We start from the raw sequence: 14,426 nt of genomic DNA, 5'->3' as shown, positions 1-14,426 counted from the left end.
ATAACCCTGCTGAGCTGCCCATCGATCATCGACCTGACCACGTGTTAATATCTGAGAAGCCAACTCCATTAATAAGTTTGGGTAATTAAGCTGCCAGGGGGCTGATTCCAGACCTGTTAGTAGTTTTGGCGATACAAAGTATTCACTGACTATGTTTTTGTGTGCTACAGCGCTGGGTCCTGTAGACAGTGTGACAAGCTTCAGTATCTCTCTGGTCCTTGATGTCTGTGTTGTCTTATCACACACAGCTCCACAAACTGTTTTATTAAGTTTAGAAGTTAAAATAATATTTAAGATCAGTTATATCCAATCCCACTTGCTGTGGTGAAGCTGAAATCAGGGCTTATACACAAACTGCCCTTTAGACACCAAAGATGTGAGTGAAATCTAATTTTTGCCTCTAACCTTAGCTGCTGGATGAGGGTGCTCTGAGCTGTTGAGTAGCTCTTGTTCCAAACCAGTCAAGTGCATTTTAGTTGTGGTTACTGTGTTATTTTCCTATAGCTTTAAAGTTCTTAGATTCTCCAGATCTGCAGATTCAGTGCTAAAGGAATGTATAACAACAACAGGGAAAGTAACTGGAATATCATGAAATGTCTTGCACTTTTGAGGAATGTTGTGCTGAGCTAGGAGTGCAGTCAATGATTACATGGGTATGAAGTGAAATGTCACCAGAAGGTGCAATTGTGGAATTCCTGGCTCACTGAAGGAGGTAGAAATTTTGCCAACAAGGGAAATTCTGACCTTCTGGAGTTCAAAGGCTCCATAGCCTTAAAACAAACAAACAAATCCCAGATGCTGTGTTTGTGACTGTAGGAATAAACATCATGGGATGTTTTTTCATCGTATCCAGTAGTTACCCCTGACCTTTTCATAGCAAATTTTAGTGAATGAGTCTTTAGAAATCTGTTCCTTCTTAAAGAGGAAAGTGTGCATGAGGAGGTCAGAACAGCTGGAGCCACAACTGAAAACCAAGTGCATCAGGTTTAACTTGACTCCCCAGGAAGGAGACAAAGCAAAGAGGAGGGTGTAGGTGCTCTCACCATCTCCCACTCTTGCACGCTATGGAAGGTAGCACACCTGCAGTCTGGAGCATGGGAATGGTGTGTCCCATCTCTGATCAAGGTCTCGTGGAAAAAACAGAATCCTTCTAGGGTGGGTCCATCTTTTTGCAATACTGATAGTTCCTCTTCTCTCTGACAGGGGAACTGCACTCTGGCAAGACGCTCTCTGTCTGGTGAGTCTTACACTTTTATTTCATTTCAAACTACCTAGCCAGGACAGAGCCGATGATGGCAGCTGGAAATAGCTTTGATTGGGGTTTATTTCTGTCAGTCATGTAATGAAGAAGCAGCTGGTGAAAAGAGCTGTGTTTCCATGTGAGTGCCTCCCTTGCCTCATGTCCCTGCTGCCCAGTCCATTCGGCTCTAGTGAAGATTTCACAGCAGCAGCAGCACAGTGTATTTCAAACATCGCAGCGCTTGGGGCGCGTGCTGTGGCAGAGACTGGCTCTCTAATGAGCTCCTTTGAAAATGATGGGCGAATGTTAAGTGGCATGTCAAATCTAGTATGCCTGTGAACTCCTCTTCAGTGCTGAAACTTGATTTTTCCCAGAGCTCTGTTTTTTCTAGCTGTACTGTGCTTACATAGCATTACATCACTCACTTCTGATTCTGCTTTGAGAAACTGGTTAACTGTTTACCTTTTCCAGTTTCTAGAGTTCCAGGATCAGCTTTGTAGCAGAGGACAATGTCAAAATTGTATCACTTTTTAAAAGAAAAAAAATCCAGTGGGGAAATGGTTCTTCCTTCTGGCATTGTGTAATTGAGATAATTATGTTTTCCAGTTGCTGTGTTGGCTCTCTTTAAGGTCGATCTGGAAAACTGCCCAGTGCCCTGAAAGAGACAAAGGACAGGAGTTCAGTGTGTAATAAAAATTGCAGTGTCAGGGCATGTGAGCAGTGTGGGAAGGGGACAGTGGGGTATGTGAAACTGAGAAGTATCTCCCTGCTGTGAGTTCTGGATAAGAACCATTGTTGGGCCAGGGGATGGACAGAGAGGAGGGGTGATGGTGGCTTGCTGCTCTGCCCTACACCCTGTTTTCATTCTGTTTTTCCTTCTTACCTGTCTGTGTGACTGTGAGGCTTCCTGGAAGTGCTTCTTAAGGGACTGATGCCCTGCTCCCATGAGGAACCCCTTTGTATTGGTGAGGATAACTCAGCAGCAACTGAGGTTTTAGCATCCTGGAGCTGTCCCTAGTAGCTGCTTTCTGGCTTTATTCTGACTGGGGCAGCTGCTGCTGTGTTTGCTCTTTTCAAAGTTGTCCTTCTTAGCTTTGAGGCCAACAAAAAGCCCCAAAATGGGCTTTTTTCCCATCTTTTTATAAATCTAAATGAAGACAAGATCACCATTCTTGGCAAACTCTGGGCACATTTGCTGGCACTGAGGTGCCTCTATATGACTGTATTCCCTGATTAGTCCCCAGCTTCCTTCAGGGTGGACAGTGGTGTCCTCTGCACTCTTTACCTGACACAGACACTGGACGGCTGGATAACGTTCTTGTGGGGTAACACTGCTCTCATTCACAGGTGTGGCTGGGAGCCCGGGACTGGCTTACACCAACAGCAGGAAGCTTGTGTAAGTATCCCCAGGAGGGCTGTGATGTGGGGAGACTGGGGCTGCTATAGCCCCAGTAAGATTTGGGGACTGGGAGACAGAATATGGTTGTGATAAAATCCCCGTGCACATTGTAGGAGCATGGAGCTAGCTCTCACAAAATCTAGGTGTTGCAGGTCAGGAACTGTGGCATGCTTAAAGAAAATAAGCTTTGTCTGAAACCAGATATCAAGGCAGTGAAGGGACAGGAATGAGGAGACTGGTGATAAATGGGTCTCTAGCCTTTCATTATCTGACTAGAAGTCTTGTTTGCTTTATGGTTGCCTCGTGGTCCTACCTGGTCTTTCTGTCAGAAGAGTGGTGGTTCACGGTGCTCTTGTTCCTATGGCAATGTCTGCATTGCTGAGGTGGTCTTGTAAAAATGCATCTGGGGAAATAACCCTAAGAACACATCCATAAAAGCCTGAAATTATGTTCTGTTGCACCAAGTAGCCTGTGTTAAGAGGAAATGCTGAAGCACATTTGCTTCAGGTTTCCAAATGTACTGTTTTTAGGTATAAAAACCATCCTTTGGAATGCTTGGGATTGCCAGCTCCCTGTGAAGAGAGAGAAATAGCTCTGCCTTGGATGTGTTGCCATAGGCAATTTATGGTGCTTTCTCTTTTTTTGGAGCAATTTAGCAACTTCTGTAGAAATGACAGTCCTGATCTGGAGGTAAAAACTGGTTACTGTGCTCATCTTGGGCATGGAGAGGACTGGTTAGCTCAGCCTTTTATCAGTGTTTAAACCGCAGGGGTTCTATTGGGGTGTATCCTTAAATAAAAATTCCATAAATGTCAGTTCTCACTGAGTTTCTGAGCACACTAGTGATGGTAAGCTGTAATGTTTCCTTTCTTCTTAGTGGGATTGTTGCAGCTTGAACAAGTAAGTAGGAGTCCCTTGGAACAAATACCTCAGAACAGCTGAGCAGCCTTTCACATCAGTTAAGCAAATGTAAATTTTGTGCCGGCAGCCTCCGGAGGAACAGGCTTCCATGTCCATATCTTTCTTTCTCCCTGCAGAGTAAATAGCTCCAGTGTCTTCACTGTCCGTTACTTCAGAACCACTGCAGTACATAGTAAGTAAAAAGTCAGGAGACAGCAGGATGGCTCCTGTGCTACCTGTTGCTGTCCTGACAACAGCTGAAGCTACCTCTTCCATCCTTGGTCTAGGCCCACTGCTGTCCTGCCTCAGTGGATGGCTGAGCGTTTATATCCCAAGGCCCTAAAGGTTTTGTCTGGCATTTCTGTCACAATGTGACTTTCAGTCAAATGGGAATGGCTCTGGTGTTAAATCTCCATCAGTGTTGAAGCAGGAAGGCCAGCATTTGATGTCTGTTGTCCCAGCCCCTCTAGTACAGTCCTGATGACAAAGCTGAAGAAGTGCTGTGAGTTTTGAGCTCTGAATGCGTTCAAGTCTGTCTGTCTGTCTTGCTCACAGGGGATGACGTGGTTACAGTGAACACACCAGCCTTTGCAGAGTCAGTCACAGAAGGAGATGTCAGGTGGGAGAAAGGTGAGTAGTTGCCTCTTCCCTGAAATTCTCAGCACCGTTGCTGCTGCACTGAACAGCTCAGGGATGGATTGTAGCTCACTGAGTGACAACCTGCTCTGTGCCTTTCAGTCTGTGACAAATCACAGAATCACACAGAATCACAGAATGTTGGGGATTGGAAGGGACCTCAAAAGATCATCTAGTCCAACCCCCCTGCCGGAGCAGGAACCTAAATGAGATCACATAGAAAGGTGTGAGGCAGTTAACTGCAGTTCTCCTAAGGGGTAAGGATTGCAGTTAGTGCCTTGGCACCTCTCTGTCATGGGTGATGTTGGGTGAAGGGTGATGTTTAAACTGGAATCAGACCCTACAGATTGATTGTTTAAGGTAGACTTTTCTTTAGATGTGGAGGACTGGGGTAAGAACATTCTGGGTTAGCGGGCGAGACTGCTGTGGGTTAAGAGGGGAGGCCAGAGCAGACCTTCCTTCTCACAGTGGTCTTCATGTCTGTCATTTAGCTGTTGGAGACACAGTGGCAGAAGATGAAGTGGTGTGTGAGATTGAAACAGACAAGGTAGGAGTTCTCTGGACCAAAACTTTCTCTAGTTCTGTAGTGAGTACCCTGTAAGGCTGCTCTCCTGCTGAGAGCTCCTAGAGCCTGTAGGCCCTTCCTGTGTCTCCTGCTCCCTTCGTGGAGAAAAGCTTTTCTTATCTTCCTTCCTCATACATGTGGTACTGATGTTTGTTGGAGGTGCAGTTCAACTCCTTCCAATTTCTATGCTCTAAGCTTTGAAATTTGTCTGCATTTAGACAGAGGATAAATCTGCAGAGCCATGAGATGTCTTCACATTGTTTTAAATTTAGCCTTTAGGTTTACTTACTGCTTAAAGGACTCTTAAGCCTTAAAGTTCTTGCTAAAACTCCCTGCCAAGTTCTGCTTCCCATGTTGCTGTCAGGAAGATGCTGACAGCAGGTCATTTCTTGATTGTACCCTGGAGCAGGAAGATCAGGCTATATGTTACATTGCCAGCATCTGCTAAAACTTCCAGGTATTGGCACAAAATCCTGGTGGAGGGTGTGAAAAGTGGTGCAAATGGTGTGAGACAGAGACACTGTCTGTGCCAGATTACAGCATGTATCTGTGTATGTTGGCATCTGGTCTTGGGCACTTACTCTCCATCCCGTGTTTGGGGGTTTTCACTTGGTTTTTCTTTTTGCAGACATCAGTGCAAGTTCCAGCCCCAGCAGCTGGTGTGATTGAAGCCCTTCTGGTACCCGATGGTGGCAAAGTGGAAGGGGGGACACCTCTGTTCAAACTCAGGAAAACTGGAGGTAGGTCAGGCATGTATAACTTGCACAGGCCTCACCAGTCTTTTGTTGAAGATAGAAGCAAGGCATTTAGAGGGGTGCTGAGAGAGGCTAAATGTTTCCTCCATCTGCCTCTGTAACTGGAAGAAAATACTCCCATTATCCATTAGAAAAGTACAGTGTTAGTTCTTCTGAGGGGGGAGCTTTCCTTTTGCTCCCTCTAGAGGAGACTGCAGCTCTAAGCTAAAATTAGTTGAGGATTCCCCTGACATATCTCCCTTCTCTGCCCTCTTCTCCTTAATGCCCAGTCTCCTGCACAGTGAGGAGATCTGGGGTGTTGATGAGTTAAACACTTTCACCATGGGATCCTCTTGTGGTGGCTCCTGTCAGTTCAGTAGTGCTGAGAATATAAAGACACTCTACTTAAGGATCATTTGGACTCAAGAGATCCCTGACTGGAAGCTGTGGTTGCCCTTAGTGTGGTTCTTCCTTGTCTTTCAGCTGCTCCTGCCAAGCCCAAACCAGCAGCAGCTCCTCCTCCTCCTGCAGCCCCTGAACCTGTAGCTGCGGCTGCTCCTCCTCCCCCTGCTGCAGCACCAATTCCCACTACGATGCCACCAGTGCCGCCTGTGTCAACTCAGCCCATCGACAGCAAACCAGGTGAGGCCACAGCCCTTTTCTCCTGTTTTCAAGGCTCTGTTCCTTGGGGAGCATGTGTGAGGTGAGAGACAGCAACCAGTCTGTGTTTATGGTGAAGGCCTCCCTGTGTTATTGTCCTGCATGCTCCAGACTGGAGAGCTCAACTATGCCAAATTCAAGGCTGCTTCTGCACTGTGTCACTTGAGCAAGGGACTCAAACGGGCTTTCTAGCTCAGGGCATTGTGGTCAAGCCCTGGCTTCCCTTTTTGACTGATGTGTTCTTTACCCTCAGTGTCTGCGGTGAAGCCAGCTGCAGCCCCAGCGGCAGCTCCTCCTGGGGAGGCAGTGCCCAGCAAAGGTGCCAGATCAGAGCATAGGGTAAGCTGTGGGAATAGGGACCTTGCCAGCACTTGCTGCTGGATGACAGTCTGTTCTGGTATAAACCTTGAGCTTTACAGATGTGTCCGTATCTACCTGTTCACAAGCAGCTCTGTGGGTCTGTGACAGGTGGGGAAATTGTCTATGTGAGGGCACTGCTTAGGGGTGGGGTGGAGGAAGAGCCAGGTCTGATCTAACACAGGTCTTTTCTAGGCAAAAGTCTTGTCTTGAGCTCTGCTGACTGAGCACAGAAGGCTGAGTATGATCTGCTTGGTCTGTCCACAAGCCCTCAGCAAAGGGCTGAGGCTACTGCAGCTGCCTTGTGCATTCTTAAGGGAACATGGTTGAGCAGCCTGCTTTCTTAGCAGTCTTGCTCTTCTCACATCAGCCTCATGCTGGAAACCTGTGCGTGCTTGGAGGTCCTGAGGAACATGTAGGTCAGAAGTAGTTATGCAGTGATGTGATTCAGCGCTGCTTTTCAAGTGAGCTGTGTGTTCAGCTGGGCAGCTCCATAGTGAAATCAACTCCGCAGCCTGTTATGCTCCTCAGGGAGACTTGGAGTGAAAACCTGGGCTCTAGGCATCTATTATTAGTCAACCAGGTGGCAAGAAGAAGGGCCTTTTGTGCATTTTACCACCTAGATGAACTTGAGGCACCTTCCACTTATATGTTTTTCATTTTCAGGTGAAAATGAATAGGATGCGTCAGCGTATTGCTCAGCGGCTGAAAGAGGCTCAGAATACGTGTGCCATGCTGACCACTTTCAATGAGATTGATATGAGGTGAGGAGCACTCCTCTTTTTCCCTTTATGAGTAGAAATAGATGCAGGCAGTCATCTTTAAATAGCAGCCAAGACCTTGCTGATTCTCTTTGGAGAGACTGACAACATGTCTTTTGGGACCTCTTTTTAGGTGTGTACCACCATCTGCACAGCTGCATCAAGGCCGTGTTGGTGTTGTGGTGTGAGGGGTGCAGAGTTTCCTAATGGCCTGTCATTCCTGAGGAGTTATCTGCTGCTTGTAAAAGGGGCAGTCTGGTTCCTCCTCTTTGAGCTTCTTGTTTGAGGACTGGTAGATGTTGAGCAGGAGACCAGGAGTGACTAGTTTCTATTGTATAGTGGCTGTTAGAAGACAGTGAGATGTAGCATTTGCTTTCTCCCACCACACCAAGTTACTGCTTTTGGAGGTGGGCATGTTTAGCTTCCAGTGAGGTGCTTCCCCAGGGCTCATCAGCCTTTCAGGTGAGCACTATGTAGGTCTGAGGCCCTTGCTGTTGGGTGGTGCAGCTTTCCAGAGACTCACCAGCATCCTTCCCCTTCCCCTCCGGGCAGGTGGGGGTCTCCTGACTCTGACTGAACACACTAATGGCTTTGGAAGGTGGTGAGCTTATGTTACAGTGCATTAAGGGGAAATTGTGCCCAAATCAAATTGCCTTGTGAAATCCTATTCTGCTCCTTAAGACAAAACATGTAAATATTTGGGTCTCAGAACAATAAGGTTGGCAAAATAGTCTTGATTGGAGGGGAAGTGCTGCAGCTTTATCTCCTCTCAGAGGCTCATTGGGGTGTCGCTTTACGCTGGCCTGGGGCTCTCATTGCATCAGGTAATCTGGTTTGGATTGATTGCTGTGAGGTTGAACAGTGAGGGCCTGTGCTGGGGCCTCCTGCTTCCCGCGGGGGGACAACGTCTGAAAGGAGGAAGCCATAATGAGCCAGTTTCGTAGCAAAACTCATCGTCACTGCTGCAGTCCTTGTGTCTTGGGAGGCACTAATGTCTTTGGGCAGTAATCCTAGCCCTAAACAAGGTTAGTTGCAGGAAAACAAACACTCTAAACCATGGAGACCCCTGCCCCCTGCTAAAACTGTCTCTTCAAAGACTCCAGGTCTCTGGAGGGGGAAGGGATGGACGGTGCAATTCCACAGCATCTGGGATTAGCCTGGGATAAGCAGAGCTTGTAGCCATAGCTTGGTTGACTTTTTGTAAATGGCCTCAGTTCTGATAAATAAGAGCAGTGGGGAAATGTGACTTCTCTGGTTGAGGGCTGTGGGTGGGCTGACAGCCGCTCCCACAGCATGTGAATTCCTCACTCAACTCCCAAAGCCAAGGAGTTGAGTTAGAGGCATCGTCGTGCTGCCTGGCTCTGGACTTGCACAATGAGTGAAGTCTTTTGCCTTGATCACCACGTGCATCTTTTCTGCTGTTGTCATTTCCTGTTTTTCACTCTCCTTGGGTTGTCCCAGCCACACCTGGAGTTGCTGTCTGTGGTGCCACACTGGTGTCAGCAGTGGTGTGTCCAGAGAATCGGTGGCAACATCAGGCCTGTGCCGTGCCCCATCTCGCTTTTGTGCCTGGCAGTGTGGGCCATACAGATTAACCCTGTCCTGTGGAGTTTCTAGTCCAGGATTAGTTCCTGTTAAAACCTTGGTGGGGTCCTTAGAACCACCCTCAGCCCACTTCACCTGTGATTTTTCAGCAGACTTGGAGGTTTGCCGGTTAGATGGTGGTGTGGGTTTGCGATCCTTGGAGCTGGCACTGAAATGTCTTGTGGAGCCAGGGAACAGTGTTTTCTTGGTCCCCGTGCTGACCAGCGTTTTCATGTGTTTTGCAGCAACATCCGGGAGATGAGAGCCGTGCACAAGGATCCCTTCCTGAAAAAGCACAACCTGAAACTAGGTTTCATGTCAGCTTTTGTGAAAGCTGCCGCTTTTGCTCTGCAGGACCAGCCCGTTGTGAATGCAGGTGAGTGGTGACCATTGCTGGCGAGTCGTGCATCTCACCAGTGAGCGTAGCAGATGGGGGAAAGCTGGTGGCCAGCTCCATGGCAGGGCTAATAGCTTGGGCAAACAAGTCAAATATGCAGCAAAGGGGGGCCAGTCCGACGTGCTGCAGCTGATTTTGCTCGTGCCACTTACACAGGTAGAGGACAGCTTGCCAAGAGGGGCTGTTACGAAGGGGTTGCCAGGAGTGGGGCTGGAGCCACGTGTACTCAGCCCACAGAGGGAAGAGCCTGCTGGCTGGTGTAGAGGGAACTGCTGTGGGTGTGATGCAGTTCCCAGGGGGTGTCAGAGGTGCTTGCTCAGACCCAAAAGAGGAGAGTCATGAAGGGGATGTCTGAGGGGGACTGACCTGTCCGGACTGTGTTTCCTTTCTGTCCTCATGCTTCTCCCACGGGTGCAGTGAGGGCTCATTCTTCTGTGGAGTTATGTTTAAGCTAGGGATGAGTGAGTTGTTAGGATTTTGTGGCTACTTCTGGCCTCTTGAGCACTTGATCTCAGGTACTGCATGTGTAACAGCTTTTTTCTCCTTCTAGTGATTGATGACACAACCAAAGAGATTGTGTACAGGGACTATGTGGACATCAGTGTCGCTGTAGCCACTCCCCGGGTAGGTGCCTCAGCTGCTTTGGCCGTGGTTCCTGCAGCCTTGGGTCTGGGATGATTGTATACTTTAAGCCAACTCAGCTTTGAGCTCTTCTGCAGTGGAAACTTACTGATGAGACTGATCTTCTAAATGAGACACCTGATACATTGTGGACTGCTGAGATGGGTTTTGGGAGGAGGTGGACAACAAAGAATATTCTGCCACTGTACTAGGAGATGCGGTAACAAGGTCAATACAGATCTCGGTGGTTAATGAGTAGGGCCAAGTTGGGGAAACATTTTTTTTTTTTTTTTCATGGATCCACGAGGATATGGCATAGATAGTGAAAGCTTTGCACATCCTGTCCTTTGGCTAAGCCTTCTGTGTTGTCCCACCGTTTCTGTAAATGACATTGCTGCTTCAGAGAGGTGTTCCTGTCCAGGGAGAGTATGGGATGGAGATACAGATGTTGAATTAGTTGGTTCTGTTGTGAGGCAGAGGTTTTGCCAGGGCTGAAGTTCTGTCAGTGCTCCCAAAGTCTGCAGGAGCTCCAGCACACGGGAACTCTGCTCTTCTCACCTAGAAGGGAGGTGGCAGCTGAACTCTGCCCGGTGCCTCACCTGCTTTTACGGACGTGGACCTGGGTCCAGTCAGGCTTGGTTGATTTTGTGAGACGGGCTTACAAAGGCAAAGAAGGTGTCTCATTTACGGTGTTGGCCCTTGGTGTGTGTTGTGCTGGGTTTCCCAGCAGGCTGCCAGGGTGTGAGGCAGCTCTGCCAACCACCTGCTGTGGGCTTGAGGAGGAGACAAGAGCTCTGCTGGGCTGAGGCCAGGCTCCTGCCCAGTAACAGTTGTCTGTGTGTTGCTGCCGGGGATTCGCTGATTGTGCACTTTGCTTCTCCCTAGGGTCTTGTGGTCCCCGTCGTTAGGAACGTAGAAAACATGAACTTTGCTGACATAGAGCGTGCCATCTATGAGTTGGGGGAGAAGGTAAGGAAGGTTGGAGGTTTTTGTGAAAAGGGTTGGGAGGAATGGGAAGAACTGGGGGTGCTGGATAGGCCTGAATTGATTCAGTCCCTCTGTGTCGTCATCTCTGACCTCTGACACACCGAGTTGTGCTGTGGGGAGTGATCCAGTTACGGCTGTAGCTGTTCCTGTGCCTTACAGGACAGGCCTATCTACTTGTTGCCCTTCCAGAAGACTGCAAACTATGCATTAGTGACATGGTGTGTCTTCACCTTTGTCTTTAGAGGCCAAGGCTGAACTGCCCTGGGGTAGAAGTCCTTGTGCCTGTCTCCTGCAAAAGCCAGAGTTGGAAGTGAAGGCAGGAGAACCCTTCCCCAAAACCAGTAAATGTTCAGATCTAAAGACAGGATAGATTTTCAAGTAGTTTGTGCTGGTTTCAGCTGAAGAGATCAGTAAGTTAAGCTCTTGCCATCAGCATTTATTCCTGGGGAGGGTGAACATCCAGTCCCTTGTCCTTTGCCTTCTGCAATCTGTGTGGCTTTCTAAGACCTTACTTTTTCTTCTAGGCACGGAAAAATGAACTGGCCATTGAAGACATGGATGGCGGCACTTTCACAATCAGCAACGGAGGGGTTTTTGGGTCGCTGTTTGGGACACCCATCATTAACCCACCCCAGTCTGCCATCTTAGGCATGCATGCCATCTTTGACAGGCCTGTGGCTGTGGGAGGCAAGGTAGGTGGAGCTGTGCAGGTTTCAGTGAACAGTGGGGAGGGCTCAGTGGGATGAGGACCGTAGTCCGTATGCTTTTTCTAGGGGGTTGGTGTCAACTTAAAAACCGCTTTGCTGTGAAGGAGGAACAGAGCCTGATGGATGTAGGGCAGCTTTGCTGACACCGGCATTTGCCTGAGGTGTGCAGGGGGCCTCGTCCTACCTGTGAGGGGGAGAACTGGATAATCTGCCTAGGTGTGAGGAAGAAGAGGCTGTAGCCTTCGTGGTAGCTCTAGAAAGGGACCTAGTCTTGTGTGGTGTGGAGCCAGCCTGAGTGCTGCTTCAGTGCCTGGGTGAGTGGGTGTGGGTGGGTAATCCTGCCAGGCAGGACACAACCAGGAGGGCCTGAGCCCTGGATTCAGGAGAGGCAAGCCAGGTCTTCCCTGAATTCACAGAAGGGCATTACGCAGGCAGCAGGGATGAGCTCACTGATTAACGCCTGTCTTATTCCTCCCCTCAGATCGAGGTGCGGCCCATGATGTACGTGGCACTGACGTACGATCACCGGCTGATTGACGGCAGAGAGGCCGTGACTTTCCTGCGCAAGATCAAGGCAGCGGTGGAGGATCCCCATGTGCTGCTGCTTGACCTGTAGAGCAGCCGCACCCCCACACAACCCACCCAGGGCAGGGCTGCAGCACCAGCAGGGACGATGCAGGGCATTCAGGAACTGGCAGGGGTCATTCCAGTCTCCCTCCCTCCGCTGTGATCAGAGCTGTCCCGGCAGGAATTGTGGGGATAATTCCTACCTCCTTTCCTGTTCTGTTTAACAAAGGCTCAGTTTCTCACAAGGATTGCTGTGTAGTGGGCCAACCACTGAATGGCACTGCCTTTCCAGAGGCGTCTGTATGGCATCCTCTCCCTCACAGCACCACACTCTCACCTCTAGCTTGTCCTATACCACTGGAAACTGCTGGCTGCTGCTGTGCTAGGGTACCCTTCCCTGCTGCTCCAAGCAGGGTTCAGCTTTATTTCCCAGCACTGAGGTTCCTGGGAGGGAGAGGAGAGGAAAGGCTACCGTTCTGTCCCTGTTTTGCTTGAGAATATTTTACACTCATCTGCCTTGCAAGGGCAGACCGGGGACCCCCATGCTGCTTGCAGCAGGGGTTTTGATCAGAGCAGGGCTTGAGGCGAGTGTCATGCCTCTGGCAGTGCCCTCGTTACACTCCCTCCACAGACAGGAACACAGCGGTGGCAGCTCCCCTGTGTTCCCTTGGAGATCATTTGTCTCTCTCCAGCCTGGTCACTGGTGGTGTGAACGTTGATGTTCAGGTGGGCAGAGCCTGTGACCTCTGTGGAGGTAGCACTGTTTCTGGGGGGACAACCCTTTCACCATTACATGCCCGACACGGGGGAAAGAACCAGCCCCCAGCAGCCATCCTTGAATCACAGCTCACTGACGGTGGATCCGACTGCTGGCTTCCTGCGTGCAAGGCCTTGGCCTGCTACCAGCAAAGAGACAGCGGGGGAGGGCCAGGTCTTTAAGTGTAATGTATATCCCAGCCCGAGGCTGCTGGTTTTGGGGGGAGGGGGGCAGTCCTAAATCCGATAGCGCACATATGTACTGGGGAGTGAGGGGGTTGCTAGTGCCTGCAGAGTCTATTACTCTTACCCTCTACACAGAACTTGTAACTAAAATATTTAACACAGCGGATTTTAAATGAAATAAAACTGGGCAACGACTGCGAGGTGGGGTGTGTTTGAGGGGGTGCGCAGCAGCTCCTGGGTGAGGACTTGGGCATCAGCAGTGTCCTTACTGTAGTACGAGAAGCATGTTACCTGATGGTGAGAGAAAAGAGGGAGTAGGAGCTGGGCCCGTCCCTGGTGTTACTAAGTTGAGGCTTCTCTGGCTGTGAATGCTACTGTCCTCAAACCCTCGTTGGTGCAGAATTGGCTCTTCCCAGCAAAGATGAGGTTTTCAGGGCTGGAAATCATCCTTTTTCTGGTTTAGCAACAGAACTGTTACAGAGGGCAAGGAAATCCCAGTATTTGCTGAATGGCATGATGGCCAAGAGGGAGAACTGGGACAGGCTTTTAAAGTACAGAGTGAGCTGGTTTGGGTTTTCCCTGATACAACGGGAGTGTTGTAAATCCTGCAAGTGGGAAAAAGGCTGTTAAGGGTTGCAGAGGGATTTCCCCAGGGAACTGTCCCTGTTGGAACAATACGAAATCATTCCTGCATCATGGCAGGGTTTTTCCAGCTCTGACATCAACTTCAGAGAATGGTTTGCTCTTCCTGACTACAAGTGGAGAAGGCGGCCCCGTTTAACAGAAAACGATGGCGCTCAGAGCTGGCGTGCTGGCCACAGGGAGAGCGGGGCCGAGTCCCGCTTCCTACGGCTTTCTGGCCGCTACGGACAAACCCGTGTGTGGACTCGGCTCTCCTCCAACTGTCCCTGGTTGAGGTAGAAGGTGAGGGAGAGAGAGAGGAAGAACCCCTTCCCTGTGGTGTATAAAGGAAGGGCAAAGAGTCTAGCTGCTCTTGCACAAATAAATTGAATGAAAGAGAAGGTTCTGATTAAAAAACGCTGCTAGCACCCAGTGCCCTGCACTGGCTGAGGACACAGAGGGCCCACCTTGACTTTGTATGTGAGCCCGGGGCAGGGCAATGCCTGTATTCTGTCTGGAGCTGCAATAAACGAGGCTTTTGAACTACCCAGGGAGTGAATGTAGAGTGAAGCTCTGAAAATGAGGCAGCCGAGCAAACTGCTTTATTTAATCTGCCCTGTTGGGATGTGCTGTAGGAGGGTTGTGCAGCTGCTGTGCTTGAAGCTTCCTTTTTTGATGTTCCTGGGTGATGCCCAGGGCACTTCGTTGCAAGAAGCCACAGTGTGGCTTCAGCCACAGGCCTAGGAGT

The 14,426-nt window shown here is 49.5% G+C and overlaps 1 protein-coding gene across 1 annotated transcript; it reads left to right on the top strand.

The window, feature by feature from the left end:
• Nucleotides 1–1,184: 1,184 nt before the first annotated feature.
• On the top strand, nucleotides 1,185–12,737 carry DLST (dihydrolipoamide S-succinyltransferase; the record flags this gene model as incomplete). The annotated part of the gene is given in 14 exon segments (XM_010166937.1): nucleotides 1,185–1,237; nucleotides 2,588–2,636; nucleotides 3,677–3,732; nucleotides 4,095–4,169; nucleotides 4,667–4,722; nucleotides 5,369–5,480; nucleotides 5,958–6,116; nucleotides 6,388–6,473; nucleotides 7,158–7,255; nucleotides 9,082–9,212; nucleotides 9,784–9,857; nucleotides 10,740–10,823; nucleotides 11,366–11,533; nucleotides 12,030–12,737. Coding segments are annotated over 14 exon segments (1,336 nt in total), but the record flags the coding sequence as incomplete, so codon positions are not given.
• Between the last annotated feature and the right edge of the window lie 1,689 nt (nucleotides 12,738–14,426).

Source organism: Antrostomus carolinensis, unplaced genomic scaffold (genome assembly GCF_000700745.2).
Source record: "Antrostomus carolinensis isolate BGI_N321 unplaced genomic scaffold, ASM70074v2 scaffold40444, whole genome shotgun sequence".
Classification (NCBI taxonomy): Eukaryota; Metazoa; Chordata; class Aves; order Caprimulgiformes; family Caprimulgidae; genus Antrostomus; species Antrostomus carolinensis.
Note: the sequence above shows the minus strand (reverse complement) of the source record. Positions and strands in the feature narration are given on the sequence as shown.